Raw genomic sequence first — 17108 nt, forward strand, 5'->3', positions numbered from 1 at the left:
TAAAAAAAACCAACATAAATAAAAGTATGTTTGCAAAAAAAATAAAAGTGAACACAGTGCTTGGTTTGCTTTTATATCTTGTTATATGCATCTTGTTTAAACCATGAATTCCCATCTAAACCAGATAATTCTTCTGTGCAGCCCTGATTTAAACAAAACTGAATATGCGCGCCTGGGGGGCTCAGTTGGTTCAGCATCTGCCTCCGGCTCAGGTCATGACCTTGGGTCGGGGTCCTGACATTGAGCCCTATGCCCTGCTCAGTGGTTACTCTGCTTCTCCCTCTGCTCCTCTCCCCTCTCGTGCTCTCTTTCTCAAATAAATAAATAGGAGCCTGGGTGGCTCAGTTGTTGAAGCGTCTGCCTTTGGCTCAGGTCGTGATCCCAGGGTTCTGGGATCGAGTCCCACACATGGGGCTCCCTGCTCAGCAGGGAGCCTGCTTTTCCCTCTGTGATCTCTCTCACTGTCGCTCTCTCGCAAATAAATAAATTAAATCTTAAAAAAAAAAAAAAAAGAGGGGCGCCTGGGTGGCTCAGTGGGTTAAGCCGCTGCCTTTGGCTCAGGTCATGATCTCGGGGTCCTGGGATCGAGTCCCGCATTGGGCTCTCTGCTCAGCAGGGAGCCTGCTTCCCTCTCTCTCTCTCTCTCTCTCTGCCTGCCTCTCCGTCTACTTGTGATCTCTCTCTGTCAAATAAAAAAAAAAAAAAAAAAAAAAAAAAAATCTTAAAAAAAAAAAAAAAAAAAAAAAGAACTGAATAAATGAAGAATAAAAACTTAGCCTTAGAGACTACTATAGCCAGCATGCAAATGCCCACCCTTTCCAGGGTCATTCTTTCTGTCTTGATCACAGAGTAAATACATAAACACCCTTTGGGGCTTGGCCTGGAACAGAACATGATGCCACATCTGACGGTTTTTTGGGGACCAGACCTCCTGCTAACTTCTAGGAACACAGGCACACAGAACCCCAAAGGCTCCTCCTCTTTAAAAATGCAGCAAGCTCAACGGTTCTTATTGTTATAGAAGTAATATGCTACTTTAAGTTACACTTAAAAAAATGGTTAAGATGGTAAGTTTTATGCTATGTGTATCGTACCACGGTATTTTTAAAAATTAAAACTGTAGGAACGGGCAGCGCCTGGGTGCCTCAGGCAGTTCAGAGGCTGACTGTTGACTTTTGTCTGAGGTTGTGGCCTCAGGGTCCTGGGATCGAGCCCCATGTGGGGCTCTCCACTCAGCAGGGAGTCTGGTTCAGGATTCTCTCTCATGCTCTGCCACGTACCCCACCCTCACTTGCTCTAAGAAATACATAAATCTTTTAAAAACACCTGGAGGAATAGGACATACATGGTTCTCTGACTGCTTGTATGCACTGCGTGCAGCTGGATCCTGTGGGGCACCTTCCGTGTCAGCAAGTGCTGACGGCACTGGGAACGGCAGTACTTTACACGGTGGATGGTCTCCCATTCACGTAATTTCCCTTTGCTGAGTATCTGGGATCCCAGAAACAAACACTGCGTCCAAGATACGCCTCCTGAAACACGCTACGAATCCACCCACCAGAAAGCCTGTCTAATCCGTATCCTAACGGGCAGTATATCAGGTCTGTGCTCGGTCCCCGCAATCTCACCAGCTCAGAGGCCTGGCTACTCCACTCTCTGCCCGCTCGACAGTCAAGTAAAGCTGCAGATTCGCGGGGGAGACAACGGTCGGCAACCCCAGTCATCCTAGGGGCTGGTGAGGAGGCCCAGAGATAGTGGATAACGCCGAGCTCACCTCTGCGCACCACGCTTCCGCTCCCACCGTCATCACTGCATTGTCTCCCGCAGAGTGCCTCGAGAACACACACCCTGCCTTAGAAAGGTCACTAACACGACCCCAGACGAGTCACTTACAACATGACAGCATCTCTCCTACTTCATCCTCTCCAAACGGCTCCCAAACTGCTACCGTAGTTTATTTTTCTGACTTACAAAGAGGACAGCCTGTACCACTTAGAAATGAGATTGCGAATTTAGTGTGGCAACGGATTAAGAGTTTTGTGTTTTCTTCCTTGTTTTTGAGCCTCCTCCTTCGATATGATTTGAGTCAAAACAAAAAAAAAAAAGTAAAGTCCTTTGCGAACAGGGCCTCAAGTCGGTATTAAAAACTGAAGTAAATGCCTGAGTCCATTTAGTTTTGAAAAAATTTATAGGCAAGAGGCGCCTGGATGGCTCAGTCGGTTAAGTGCCTGCCTTTGGCTTAGGTCATGATCCCGGGATCCCTGCTGAGAGCAGGGAGGCTGGTTCTCCCTCTCCCTCTCCCTCTGCCTGCTGCTCCCCCTTGTGCACGCTCTCCCTCTCTGTCAAATAAATAAGTAAATCTTAAAAAAATATATTTACAGCCAAGCTTAGAAAGACTGCACTAATTCTGCTAAAATTTTTAAAAAAATGAATAAGGGGAGGGTGCAGGAGGGCATGCAAACACTTTACGAGGAATTAGCCAACTCAGAAAATGCAAGATGGAAAAATCATTCTTTATGAAGACCACAAATGCCAAGTTACGGGGGTCCAGGAGTACTGCTGGAGCTCCCATGTCTGAAAGCATCACATTCCTAATTCCCCTTTTCCACCCTCTTTTTTTTTTTTTTTTTAGGAAGATTATCAAGTTTTTCTTTTTTTAAGACTCTGACAGAGAGAGACAAGGCAAGAGAGGGAACACAAGGAGAGGGAATGGGAGGAGAAGCATGCCTCCCGCTGAGCAGGCAGCCTGATGTGGGGCTTGAACCCAGGACCATGGGATGATGACCTGAGCCGAAGGCAGATGCTCAAGTCCTGCAAACTTCCATCGCCATCTGATTTGTAGGAACAGGCAGCTTGCTCACCCCCCCAGATCTCAGCCCAGCGCTGGAAACTCCCTCTGTGTGCAGTCAGGCTTTATTTTAGCATAAAAAACGAAAACGCAGCAGCCTGCCACCTTGTGGAAACGACAGGAACAACACTTCGTCTGGAACACAGGCGTAGCGCTCTGCTGCTCTACATATTGTGGAAGAAAAGATAAAAGCCTTCAAAATTCACTTCATAAATCAGATGAACAACCCCTAGGAATACAAGAAGGCATCTTTTGGGATTCTGACGCTGGATTCATCCTTGGTCAAGAGATGTAATTCTATGTGTACACAGACACACACACACACACACACACACACACATGCAATCAAGCCCAAGCTGGGACTGTGTGCGGGGATACGGACCGGCCACGCCGGGTGCACAGGCTGCTCCTTCACCCACTTGTCTGTAAAGACAGCACGAGGCGCCGGTCTTACCTTTTCACTATGAGCTTCAGGGTTTTATGAGAGCCCTTCACCAAGCAAATCGCCTCCTGTCTAAAGCCCGAGAGATCGATGTCGTTGATGCCGACGATCTCGTCCCCCGCCAGCAGCTTGTCCACTGCCGCCGCTTTACTTCCTTCTTCAACCTGCGGCAGAGAAGCACGTCTCGTGAGCTTCCAAATGTGCAAACCGAGCGCCCAGAACTCAGCCAGAAACAACACAGAGGCGACGCGGGGGACCCACAGGATCTATGATGGGCTTTGGGATCAGCTCGGACCCCTCCTGGGCCCCTGACGCTGCAGTGATTCCTACCTGGGAAAAGAAGGGACACACCCCTCTCCCCGGGCTACCATTCGCAGGGGAACGGGAAAGAGCCCGCGTGCTTGGGAAGCCTCATAGCCTGGAACCGCAGACCCAGAGACACGGGTTCGGCCCCCGATCTCTTCTATCCAAGCAGAAAGGATGGATTATTTTCATTACTTGTTATTTCTCGTATGTTAATCCCACACCTAGATTTCTGTAACTGCTTGAGAAAGAATTGAAAAACCGCAATGCTCCCCCACATAAATATATAAGTGAACAGCTATTCGTATATTCAGAGAACTGTGCAAGCATCGTGTCCCATTTTAGAACACTTCCCTATGCCTGGAAGAAACCTGGCAGCCGTGGGCAGTCACCTCCTGAGCCCTCCTGGCCCTGGCACCCACCAACCTACCACCCATCTCTATGCATGTGCCTGTATAGACAGCTCATATAAAAAGAATCCTACAGGGCGCCTGGGTGGCTCAGTCGGTTAAGCGTCAGCCTTCGGCTCAGGTCATGATCTCAAGAGTCCTGGGATCGAGTCCTGTGTGATTCTCCAGGCTCTGCACAGAGTGTGCTTCTCCCTCTGATGCTCCCCCCCCCGCCCCTCATGCTAGCTGAGTGTCTCTTGCAGAAATAAATTAAATAATAAAAAGACTCCCACGACACGTGGCATTTGTGCCCGGCTTCTTTTACTCAGCGTAGAGCATCAAGGCTCATCCACGTGCTAGCAGCAGTCAGGACTTGACTCCTTTCTGTGGCTGAACGACAGACATCCAGTCCCACAGAATGCCACGTCTGACTTATCCGTTCGCCAGCGTCTGGACACTGCAGTTTTTCCTTTCTGGCTATTATGCTGCTGTGAACAGGGTGCTCGAGCTTCTGGGTGAGCGTGTGTCGTCAGTTCCCGTGGGTCTACACGCAGGAATGAAGCCGCTGGCTCCTAGGGCGCACGTGGCGAGCTCTGCGGGAGCGGTCAGGCCGTCCGCTAGCGCGGCACAATTTTACCGGCCGTCCGCGTCTGAACGTTCCACTTCCTCCACATCCCTGCTAACACGTAGCCATCGATTACAGTCCTCATGAGATCAAGTCACGCTCTGCATGACTCCGTGCTAAACACGTATATATGAACACGTAGTGACTCACACAAAGCTTCAAGTTTGCCCGTTTGAGAACTCTAATCCTGAGAAATCAGGATTTTCCTTTTTTTTTAATGATTTCATTTATTTATTTGACTGAGAGAATGAGCACAAGCAGGGGAGAAACAGGCAGAAGAAGAGGGAGAGGCAGGCTTCCCACTGAGCAGAGAGCCTGATGTGGGGCTCGAACCCAGGACCCTGGGACCATGACCTGAGCCAAAGGCAGACACGTAACGACTGAGCCACCCAGGCGCTCCAATCCTAGTTTCTCCTATATAGTAATCATCAACTCAGCAACAACAAACCCAGCCTGCTTTCTGTACTAGCACTTGGCAAACTAGGGCCCATGAGCTAAACCCAGCCAGTTGCCTTTTTTTCCTCCCCAGTAAATAAAATTTTAGTGGAATACCACCACACCCACTTGTTTATATACTGTGACAGGACAGAATCGAGTGTTTTGGCCCACAAAGCCTAAAGTATTTACTATTTGGCTTGTTAAAAAAAAAGAGAGAAGTTTGCCAACCCTGGTTTTAGACCGAAAAACTATTCTCTTTACAAACTGCTAGGAAAACTAGTGAAGACAGTTCATGGTTACAAGCCTATCTGTGTAGAGCCAAGCAGCTCACTGGTCGACTGCTGGCCGCGCCTAAGCTAAGACTTGCTTCCACAGCCCTCCACACATGCTGGAGCAATGCGTTTTCCCTGTGCGGCTGAACCGCCGGGTACTGCGACCAACAATGCCTCATTTCTGCAAGTGCACGGCATTTTCCTAAAACCTCCACCTGGATACAAGGACAGCTGAACTCTTCGGTTCACCAAGCAATCATTCGTGCAAGTCAACACCATAAACAAAATTAAATGGCTACTGTTCACCGAATGGACTGCTTCATATTTTTGTTAATAACTGGTTTCAAGAGTCTAGACAATTTTATCCCAAGGTAGTAACAGACAGATTGTAAGGAAGTTTCCACCCACCCAAGATTACAGCCCTGGCCGTGTATGGGCAAGGCGCAGGTTACACACAGTGGAGAGCCTGGCTTTTGACACGTCCCCTGGGAGACGTCAAGGGGCCATCCAGGTGGAGGGTGCAGTAGACAGCTGGTGGCGGGAGGAGGGCTCCCAGGGACAGGTGGTGCACACATGGAGAGACCCCAGCAGAAGGTATTTAAGGACGGGAGGGGAGGGGAGACTGAAGAACATTGCTTAGACAGAGACAGAACCACGGACAGAGAACCACATGGAAGGAAACCTGAGTAATTAGAGCTTTGGCAGAAAAGGGGCCATGTCAAAGGGCAGGAGATACAGGAGGAAGAGTGAGCGTCCCAGGAGCCACTGCCACCAGCACCACCAGAGTCCTAGTGGGGGGGGGGGACCCCTCAGGGGGCGCTTAGCAGCTGGGGTCCCTACCTGGGACAGCAGCACCAGTCCCCCATATTGGGACCCGCGGGTTCAGACTCTGTCCAAGTAGTGCCTAGATCCCTTTCATCTCCTCCCACCCTGTCTGCCAAGCACCAGGCATGGGACGGGCAAACGAAAATCTAGAATATAAAGAGAACACATTTGGAGAGTAACTTGGGTCTATACGTACTAACTGGTGCCTAAACACTAGCAGTTAAATGCTTTGGTGGGGTGAATGCAAAAAGGCCATCGCGTGCGTGAGTTCAGACTTGGTATTTATTCTTCTGCTAACGATCTAGAGAGTAAGTCCTCCACACAAGCAACTGGGCTAGATGGGGCGGTGTGGGAGGGGGCGGGTCTTGCAAGATGGGAGTTCCTGCCTCGAAGACCTTTCTAGGCTTCAGAGACCAACACTTCCCAAACTATAATGTGCAGACGCATCTCCCAGGGTTTAAAATGCAGATCGGATTCAGCTGGTCCAGGGTAGAGGCTGAGCTTTTGCAATTTTTAAAAAGATTTTATTTGAGAGAGGGCATGCAGTGGGGGTGGGAGAGGGTGGGAGCAGACTTTTCACTGAGCAGAGAACCTGATGTAAGTCTTGATCCCAGGACGCTGAGATCATGACCTGAGCCGAAGGCAGGTATTTCACTGACTGAGCCGCCCAGGCATCGTGGCCTGTATTTTGAGTGGTTTTCAGAAATGCACATTTACAATGTACAATTCATTCTGTCCCCGATTTCTCAGGACACAATTTTGTTTTTCTCTTTCAACACTTAAGCACTCCAAGTGGAAACCACTGAAAGGTCCATGAGGAAGTGAATGCATAATGAAAATGCGGTCCAGCCACACGAGGGAATGTCGGTGAGCCTTAAAAAGGAAGGACGGCCCGGCACGCCACCACAGAAAGACAGGCACTGTGTGAGCCCGCTCAGGGGGACCCAGAAGAGGCCAGTTCACAGAGACAGCACACAGGACAAAGGTCTGCAGGGGCTGGGGCACTGGGAATCATGGTTTTGTGGGAAGATGAAAAAAGTCCTGATGTTTGTTAAGGGTCGCCCTATGCCAATGTCAACATCACGGAGTCACACGCTTGCAAGTGGTGGAAACGGTTAAGTTTCGTGTTACGTACTCTTAGCATCATCACACCCTCCTGATCTCTAACGAGAAAAGGACTCTGACCCACTGGAGGAGCGCCCTAAGTGCCCTCCCTACAGGGACTGCCTCTGAATCCGAGTGTTACGAGAAAGTCTGGAGGCAAAATCACTCTAATGAACGCCCTGCAGGGTCCGAGGAGGGACAGGTACCGGGGTCTGGCTCGGCTACCATGGGGTGGGTTTCTTGGTCTCACCCCCATAAACCCTCCTAGGAAGCAGTTCCATGAGACTCTCTGTAGCACAGTCATCTCCGGGGGCTTCGCCACGAAGATCTTGTGACTTCTCGTCTGTAAATGAAGACTGTGTTGCAAAGTGCCCTTCTGCCTCGTCCTGACCCACACTCCACACCCACACTTCCCAGAAAAAACAGGTCTGGGTTGGGCACATAGAACAGCTGGGTTTTTAGCCCCTGGCCGGCTTCTTCGCCAAGAGAAAGTTTCTCTTTGGTATTGACTGTGCTTACCGGGAAAGCAGCTATAAGACAAAGAGCAGCCGTGAAAACTTCCATTCTGTGCTCCCCTGCCACCCCCCGAAACAGCTATTAGGTAGGATTCACTGGGCTTGAACTTGGTGAAAAATAAACCTGACGTCTGTGCTCGCCGCGGAGGATAAGGACGCCGGCTACCTGCATTTTACAGCAAACCACATACGTGACACCTCTGCAGAACGTGGGGGCCACCACAGGGCCACTGTGGCCGGCAACGGTCAAAGTCCCCGAGGTCCCTGGGTTCACCTCGGAAGAGCCCCGCGCAATGGGGCAGGCAGGCAGAGACAAATCCTTCTGTGCCCACAATGCACGCCCACGTGCCACGCTCTTCGCACGTCCAGAACGGAATCCCCAAGTGCCCACGGCAGGTCACACAGGCCGCACCCTGAGTTACCGACCGGCATTCCAGATGGAGGACGCGCGCCCGCCGTCCCCAGGGAGGCTTTCAAAAATGAATATATGCGCGCACACGGTCTGGAACTAAAATCCAACTGAACAAGTGACAAGGCGATGATGAGAGTGTGGCGGGGTCAAACTGGCCGGGATTCGGCCATGACAAGGCATGAAGTATGGACTCCTGTTGCCCTCCCCACCCCCCACCCCCCACCCCATGGACCTCATGCAAAGTGTAATGAGCCAGCGGCAGAAGATCACATACGGTGTGCCCTCATTCACACGAATTAACTGAAGTGTCTGTAACACACAAACCCACAGAGACAGGTGGGGGACCTGTGGCTACCTGGGGCTGGGAGGGAGGGGGACTTCTGTGGGGGGCAGGGATGATGTAAGGGTCCAGGGCATGTTCTAAGGGGGATGGAGATGTTCTAGAACGCAAGGTGGTGATGGCTGCCCCACTTTGGGAATACAGTAAGAATCACTTGCATTCACGGTATACTTTGTATACAATTTTTATATCAGTTGTACACTTTGAAGGGTAAAGAGTACGGTGTGTGAGTTAGATCTCACGAGAGCCGTCCTATATATTTTCAAGTGAGTTGAGGCTCCTGCTCTTGTTACGGGGGCAGGGGCCGGACTGGGGAATCGATCCTGACTCGATCTAAGGGATTCGAGATGAAACGTGTGGGTGTCCCACGACGTGCAGAACGTCTCATTGTTCTCACGGCACTGTACCGGCCGGAAACGGCAGGGAGAGAGAGAGCTACCGAGAGTCTTCTTGGAACAAAGTTTCTGGACCTGGGGGAAGGGGCGTCACAGATGATCACGAGCGAAGGCCCACGAAGCCAAAAAAGAGTCTAGTCCAGTAGGGGACTGAGGGGCGCCTCACCCACGGCAGCGGGAATGTGAGGGGCATTCTGCCTTGGGGAAGGAAATGAGGTTTCGCGCATCAGAAGGGCCCTGGACACAGCTTGAAAGGAGGAGCGTGGGCGGGGGAGCACATTCCCCAGTGAGGTCTCGACGTGGAGACAGGGTCAGAGGCAGGAAGCCTAGGCGTAACCAAGGAATGTCAGCCTGGCAGGGTGTGAGGCTTTCACGAGGGAGTGTTTGATGATAAGGGCAGAAGGGGGAAGATTAGGAACTTGACCTTGAAACAGAACCTGGACAATATCCTGTATGCAGTGGCGGCCTAGAGAAGGTAGGGCATGGAAACAGGGAAGTGACATTATTCAAGCAAATTCTTCTGGAAGATTAATCCTACAGGCAGACGCAAGATGAATTTCTCCTGCCCAAGAACAAAAGGGCAAGGAAGAAGATCCTTTTTTTTTTTTTTTTTTAAAAGGTTTTATTTATTTGACAGAGAGTTCACAGGTAGGCAGAGAGGCAGGCAGGCAGACAGAGAGGGAGAAACAGGCTCCCCGCCAAGCAGAAAGGCTGATGGAGGGCTCGATCCCAGGACCGTGAGACCATGACCTGAGCTGAAAGCAGAGGCTTAAGCCACTACTGAGCCACCCAGGCGCCCCAAGGATTAGAAGATCCTTGACTCCATCTTGGCACCAGACAGAAACAAGGGCTCACAGCAACACAGGGAAGAGAACGAATGTGAGCAAGGACTCCAGAATCCGTGAGGCCTCACGGTGTGGTCAGAGATGACGCCACACACCAAAACAAAGAGGCCAGTGGGGCCGAGGTGTTGAGCTCCAATGAGTCAGAAAATCACAATGACCAGAGATCAAAATGAAAGAAGAAGGGCACTGAGTCCAATATCCTATTTCAAAGGCCATGAATCACACCTGCGATTTTATCAGTTCTCTCTCAAGAATGCTTCACCGTCCAGACAATAGGCCCTCCACGACAAAGCAAGGCTTTTCGTTAGACAGGAAAATCCCCTGAAGTTAGGCTTCAGTTTGCTTAATTTGAATATTTTACTCATTCTCCTCGAGCCCGGTTGCTGCAGAAAGGAAAGCTGACTCACCCAGGGGAAGTATCACGTTGTAAAATAATCTGAGTGTGTATCTATCGTAACAGAGAAGCCCACTGAAAACTGGAAACTTCCACCGAGATGTGTGAAGACTTTCACAGGTAATCATTACCGGCCCCCGTGGCGGGGGCCAGCCAGGCAGCCCAGCTTCCAGAAGGTTCTCTCTCTCCAGCATCTCGGCACCTGTCACCCTCTCTACCGCCCAAGATGATGTGCAACAGAAAGGTCAACTCAGGCGGACGGCTGGGGAGGGAGGCCCAGAGGAGATCCACAAGTTGTTGGCTACAACCTGCTCCCGCAGAAGAGGGAATGAAGCAAAAAGTCTTCAAAGAAAAAAGTACCAACACGAGGGAAAACAGGCAGAGGGGCTAACCCAGAAACTACAGATCCGCCTGCAGAAAACAGAGAAACGAAAGCCTGGGCAGAGTCCGGCCTCCAGAGAAGTGGAGACGGAGGAAGACCCGTCTAAGATCATACACTGTGTTTCACTGGCGGGCCCTGTCTCCCAGTACAATGCATAAGATTTCCTTCCTATTTTGGAAATGTAAGCTTTTTAGCAGCTCTAGGAATATTTCTCTTTAAGATTTATTTATTTGGGAAATGGAGAGAGAACGGGGGCCCGTGCAAGCAGGGGAAGGGGCAGAGGGAGAGGAAGAGGGAGAGAATCTTGAGCAGGCTCCATGCGGAGCACAGACTCCCTACACTGGGCTCTAGCTCACGACCCTGAGATCATGACCTGGGCAGAAACCAAGAGTCAGGCGCTCAACCAACGGAGGCACCCAGGTGCCCCAGCAGCTCTAGGAATACTTTTAAGGAGGGAATCCCACCTCATCCAAGTTAGATGTAAGTGTTTGTTTGTTTGTTTTAATGTATTATTCCAGTTTATTGTAAGTGTTTGTTTTAAGAGGTAAACTCATTTGCTGGTTATTTTCTGGTACAACCAGACAAGAGCAGGATACTGAATCCCGGGAGGCTCTGGCTATCTGGGGGGTCAGTGTGACATTCCACGGGTGGGGCCGGTACAAAGCACACGACATGGCAATTTGGAGTCATGGTGGAATACTTAACACTTCCCAAACACTGAAAGTTCCCACTATCTCCACTGCCTAAACAAAACCATTCCCTGATCCTGGCTCTCCTGGTCCCTGAGCACGCGGGTCCAGTTTCCCTACACACTCTGTCACCGTGCCTTGAAAACCTGACAATCTGAACATGCGTTCAGGACAGTAAATGGTGAACTGTGAGCGAGCGCAATCTGTGATTGACCACACTATCCACACAGAACACACTGGCAGTTGATATCTTCTCAAGGAAAACTTGCCTCCACATTTTAAGCTGGAAAGTCACCAGAATAACAGTTTAGGAAAGAACCACATCTTCATCTTTTTAGATCTGTGGTATCTGTGTTAAAAACCATACAAAATGAAATGTCGGCGTACAGATCATCAAAACCACCAGCAGAATCCCAGTGGTGACAGTAAAAACTCTTTCCTCCATAGAGGAGAACCAAAATCAAAAAGCCAGAGAAAAGATAACACAATGAACCCCCCAAAAGTAACCAAATAAACCACAATCGGCCTCACAAGCTTCCGACACTAGATAAGCAAGCTGGTGTTTAGTCCAAGGCTTTTAGGAACACGAGGGTCTGCTTTGAAGATGTGCACACACTCCTTTCAGCTTCTGGGACAGGAATGCTCATCCCACGAGGCCCTGCCACAGAGAAAGGCCGATGTGGCCCAGAGAGAGGGACCGTGGCGGCTAAACAGAGTCAGGCCGATGAGATGCACGGAAGAAGAGAGGACTGGGTGACAGGCCCGTGTGCAAAGGGGGCACACGGCCAAAACAGACGTCAAGGGAAAGTCCATCAGAAGAGGAGGATGAGATCTGGAGGCTGCAGGTAGCAGCCCAAGGTCTAGACAGAAAAAGGGAGGAGCACTCAGGGGGGCATGGGGCAGGGAGGGGGTTTGCACCCGGCAGGCCAGCTGGACGGGGAACCGGAGAAGCCTTCCTTCTGAGCCAAGCTCCAGTGCCCGCCTGGGGCAGGGTAAAGCCTGAGGTACAGGCCTCCTCCAGACGGGGCAAAGGTCTAGGGCATAAGGCTGGCGTCTGATGACTGCCTCATCAGTGCACTGCAGGGGACACAGCCTGTCTGTGAAAGGGACGGAGTCTGAAACGCAAAGTTCAGGGAGCTTTCTGAACACCACTGTGGGGCAGGGAGGGGACAAGCCAGGAGGAGAGACAAGGCTTTCTCGGCGACTGTTCCAACAGTGCCTGGCCGCTGGCCCACGTGCTGCTTTGGGTCCAGACCTGCCCTTCACCGCCCTGTGTGCGAACAGTGCGGCGGGACCCTGCAAACATTCTGGCTCTGCCGTGAGGGCGTGGAAGGGACCCCGGAGGAGGGCAGGCCTGCCCGCTCCAACTCGGCCTGCTTTCCGCTCGGGCCGCTCCTGAGGGCGCCCGCAGCACGGCGGCTTCCTGGCAAGTTCCAGCGGCCAGCCTCCCAGGGCCGTGGCAGCATCCCAAGTGCCGTCCCAGGAGGCACGGGCTCGGCATGTCGCCGCCCGGCCGGCTCCGTGGGGCTCTGTGGGGCTCCGTGCCTGTCCCCAGTCCCCAGAGTTGGCGGGGAGGGCCGCGCAGCTCCCTGAGCTCCTCCTTCCCCAGTCCTGTGGGTAAGGTCTGCTCCCCGCAGCCCCTGCTGGGCCTTCTTTAAGGTTCCCTTCACCTGGGACAGGAAGCTGTGACCACCGGGGAGACCGGAGGACTTCTCCGTCACCAGTTAATCACCTTCCACCCTGGGGACAAACAAAAATCCATGCCCGCACCGTCAGGCACCTTCGGCCCTGGGGGCCCGCAAACCGCGCGGAGTAGAGCCCCACGGTAATAGCGTTCAAGGGCTCGCGGGCTCCACTTCGCCCGACCAACACGACAACGGAGACACAGTGTGGGGCCGCCATCTGGCCGGGGTGCAGAACCCCGCTTCAGAGGAAGCGTTTCCTGCTCAAGTTACTGCACGGTCTGTTTCCGAACCCGACCTTGACGGGGATGAATTCACTGACCCCCCAGTGCAGCCCAGGCCGAGCACCAAAACGATACTGTGCTGGGGGCAGGGAAAGCTTCAAAGACGTGAGGGCTGAGGGGCGCCTGGCCAGCTCCGTGGGTGGAGCGTACGACTCTGGATCTCAGGGTTGTGAGTTCGAGCCCCACACTGGGTAGAGACAGGACTTAAAAATAAAATCTTACAAAAACAAACAAAAAAAGAGGAGGTGTGAGATCTAGTATGAGTCTTGTCTCTGTGACTTAACTACCCGATTTATAGAAAGTCACTTATTTTTGTCTGTTTTGTCACCTAAAAAATATTTTTTTTTTTTCAAAACATTTTGTAAGCTCTAGAGCGCTATACAAGCATATTCACAAACTGTTTAACTTCTAATTTGTTGGTGTACAAGGTGGGACGAGCTGGCGAGGCTTCTGGATTCTCAAGTTCAGGGACAAAGGATCCTCTTCTCGGTTTTCATGTCCGGAAGCAAAGCTGAAGCGGTTGAGAGAGTGCTTCATCTGCAGTGCTCCACGCTAGTTATGGGGGTAGAATTGCTTCTAAGTCCTTTGATAAGGCTGTTTGGGGGAAAAAAAAAATCCCCAAATCTCAGTTCACCTAGATGTTATCGTTTCCTTTAAACCCAACTTAAAGTGTCCTTTCCCCTCTGTTTAGCGATTATGGCGTTACAGAACACCTTTGAAGTAGACAAAGTTGGGAATCATAAGTGGGGTGTTTCACAAAAACTTAGCCTAAGCGGATCAGGCAGAAACCAGGCCACAGTTCCCCCATTTTAAAAAACCCTTATTTCAGTAGCAGTTACATGCTCAGGGTAAGACCCAAACGCCTCCAAAAACGACTCGTGCTTTCAAGGCTGCAGATCCGTCATGAAGCTCACGGAGAGAAAGGAATACAGATGTCCCCAGGTGGCCCTTCGAACAGAGATGGTAAGTCCAAGTCTGCTGTGTTTGTCACGAAGGCATCAGTCATGGGTCCTCCTGGTTGAAATGGGAACCACGTTTTCTAGAATCTCTATCTGAACAGCGTGCCATTCTCCTCCTCCTCTGCCCCGGCAACCACCACTCTTTCTTTCTTCCACAACTCAGATCACTCCAGACACTAGTGTAAGTGTTTGTCATCTTGTCTACTCACAGGACTTTGGGTCCACCTGTGTTACAGCGCGGGATGCTCAGCAGCCTTCCCTCCTCAATGCCGTCGTACGCATGCGCTGCCTTCTGTCCACACTCCCGTCTCTCAGTGGACACTCGGCTGCTTCTAGCTCCGGCAACCCCGGCAGACCGGGTGGGTGTTCGACCCCACATGACCACCCACGCAACAGGCTGCACCACCGGGAGCTCAGCCATGTGTCTGTGCGGCACCCAGAGACCCACAGAAGGATGTCCATGCCCGCGCCATCGGTAACAGTGCAAACCCGGGACGACCCAGATGTCCAGAACGTAAAATACGGGACAATCGAACGGTCTTGTCACATTGTCTCCGCCTCAGCACTGCCAACGTTTGGGGCTGGAAGATTCCCTGCCTGGGGGTGGGGGGCGTGTTGGGCACAGAACGTTTATCAGCCACATCCCTGATCCCCTCGTTCGAGATGCCAGTAGCATCCGGCACCCCAAACTGTCATACCTAAAAATGTCTCCAGATATGACTCAACGTCCGGTAGGGGACCAAAAAAACCAATCCTTTCTGCAGAAAGGATTAAGTATCCCAGAAGACCATTACCGCTCTCCCTCAAAGTGAGCCCCTCCCAAATCTCAATTCAGTGTCCTGCCACGCGAAACGCATTGAGCACGGCAAGAAGCAACAAGTGAGCAGCCCCGCACAGAGAGGTCTCCGTGGTCGCTGGCAGCCCCGCAGAAGGCCTGCCAGGCCGGGCGGATCCGCCGCGTCCAATAAGCCCATCATCACCGTGCAAAACAGGCCTTGTTGTTCTAGGTGCCACAAGTCCCACCCCGACATCACACACCCGCCACTAAGAAGCCTTTGTTCTTTCTCCCCGAAGAAAACAGTCCTTCTCGTCCACGGGCCGTGTTGGCCGGGTCCCCTGCAACTCACACCCCCAGCCCCGCCAGCGACATGGACACACGCTGCCTGGCTCGATGCCGCACAAGGCCCCGATCTCCTCTAGCCCTGGACCACATGCCCTCCTCGCAGCCTCCCGACTGTCCTGGGTGTGTCGCTGAGCGCCGCCCCGGACCCTGTTGATGGTCCCCAGTGTAGGCTCCTGGTCTGGCAGCAGGACCAGCGCGTCCTCGAGGATACCACCCAGACGGATCTGCGCTCCTTCCCTAACCAGTGTCTGTTCCAAGGCCGCCGGCAACCTTGCTGGGAAGGGCGAGCAGGGAGAAGATCCCTGAAGATCGCAAGGTTTTTGCCTAAGGCCCTGACCTTGTCCTAGTGTCATGGGAGGAGGAGCCCACACCACAGTCCTGGTCTTTCCAGGAGCTCTTGGAGCAACAGCACGGCAGGCAGGCTTCCCCCCACCAAGCTGCCCGGGCTCTCACCCTGCTCCCAGCGTGGCCGAAAACCAACGGTGGGAGCCCGGCCCCGCCGCCTGCAGACATGGCTGGAAGGACTGCGTTTTGCACTTTTCAAAGCAGAAAAGCCATCTGAAAGGACTGATAGGCAATCACAAAACAGGAAAAGGAACTGCTGGACACGAGAACAAAGTGTCCCCGCTTTTCAGAGCACACGACTGTTTAGTTTTCATGGACATGCCCAGCCTAGTGCTGTTTCAAAGATGCAGCGCTTGCTGCTGCAGATAAGGCCGCGCTGAGCCCGGCGAGGAGGGCTGCCCAAACATAGCTCACCTTTCCTTCGAGGACACCCCAATCGCCCCGCAAACCTTCGTCTCTTTCCTGGGAAATGACGGATGACCTCAGTCAACACAAGGGCTTTCTTTTGGAAGAACTCTCTGTGATCTTCCCAGGGAGGGTCTGTGTCCTGCCCGAATGCACTGCCGACACCTAATTCCCAGTGGGATCCTGCAAGGTGGGGACTCCGGGGGGACGGGGTCAGGTCACGGGGGTGGAGCCCCGAGGAATGGGATGGCTGCTCTAACACGAGACCCCACAGAGCTCCGACAGAGCTCCTGCCCTGGGAGGACACCGTGGGAGGACAGTCGTCCGCACTGCAGCAGGGGGCTCTCCCCAGTGGCCGGCACCTTGATCTCCGACTTCTGGCCTCCAGAACTGTGAGGAGTAACTTCTCGGATAAGCTGTCCGGCCTGCGCTATCTTTGCTACAGCAGCCCGGAAAACCCCAGACGTCAGAGGTGCAGGCCGGGGCCCAGTGAAGCAGGGTGGGGGGTCCGGGTGGGGGGTCGGGAGTGCTCTGCCGCACCACGCGGGAACTCTGCACACTCGGCCCTTTGCCCAAGACTCTGCTGGTGTGCCCACCTGCACGCCGTCTGTCAGCCTCCGTCAACTCCCAAATCCGGCAGGCCTGACTGCGTCTTTCGGGGTGATGGCCCCCCCACACTGCTTGCCTTCGGGAGCCCTCCCTAGAGTCGGAATCGCCCCAGGAGGAGACGGCCACCACAATTCCCCGCAGGGACAGAGGGGATGGGAGCAGGGGACAGAAACATCTGGTGCCCCTGGGATGCTGCAGCTGCTGGACAAGCGGCAGAGAAGGACCCAGACAGTCCCGGCCAGGGCCCTGGAGGCGGACAGCGGGGCCGGGACACAGCATGCAGGACAGCAGTCAACGGCCTCGGTTGCCCGCTCCCGTCCAATGCCCAGGGCAAAGTCCTTAGAAAACCAGAACAATCCATCCAGCAGACACGGACGCTTTCGAATGAGCCAGAGTTCTTTATAAATCCGGATCATTTATCTTTCTTGTAATTTGAAAATCAACATACAGAATACTTCTAAAAAGCCAAATTTTTTTTTTTTT

The 17108-nt window shown here is 52.5% G+C and overlaps 1 protein-coding gene across 1 annotated transcript in view; it reads right to left on the reverse strand.

The window, feature by feature from the left end:
* SHROOM2 (shroom family member 2) overlaps positions 1-17108 on the reverse strand; it is a 135091-nt gene that overhangs the window by 66250 nt on the left and 51733 nt on the right. Inside the window, 1 exon segment of the mRNA XM_047715433.1 lies at positions 3303-3454. Coding sequence (XP_047571389.1) covers positions 3303-3454 — 152 coding nt within the window.

This window comes from Lutra lutra, chromosome X (genome assembly GCF_902655055.1).
Source record: "Lutra lutra chromosome X, mLutLut1.2, whole genome shotgun sequence".
Classification (NCBI taxonomy): Eukaryota; Metazoa; Chordata; class Mammalia; order Carnivora; family Mustelidae; genus Lutra; species Lutra lutra.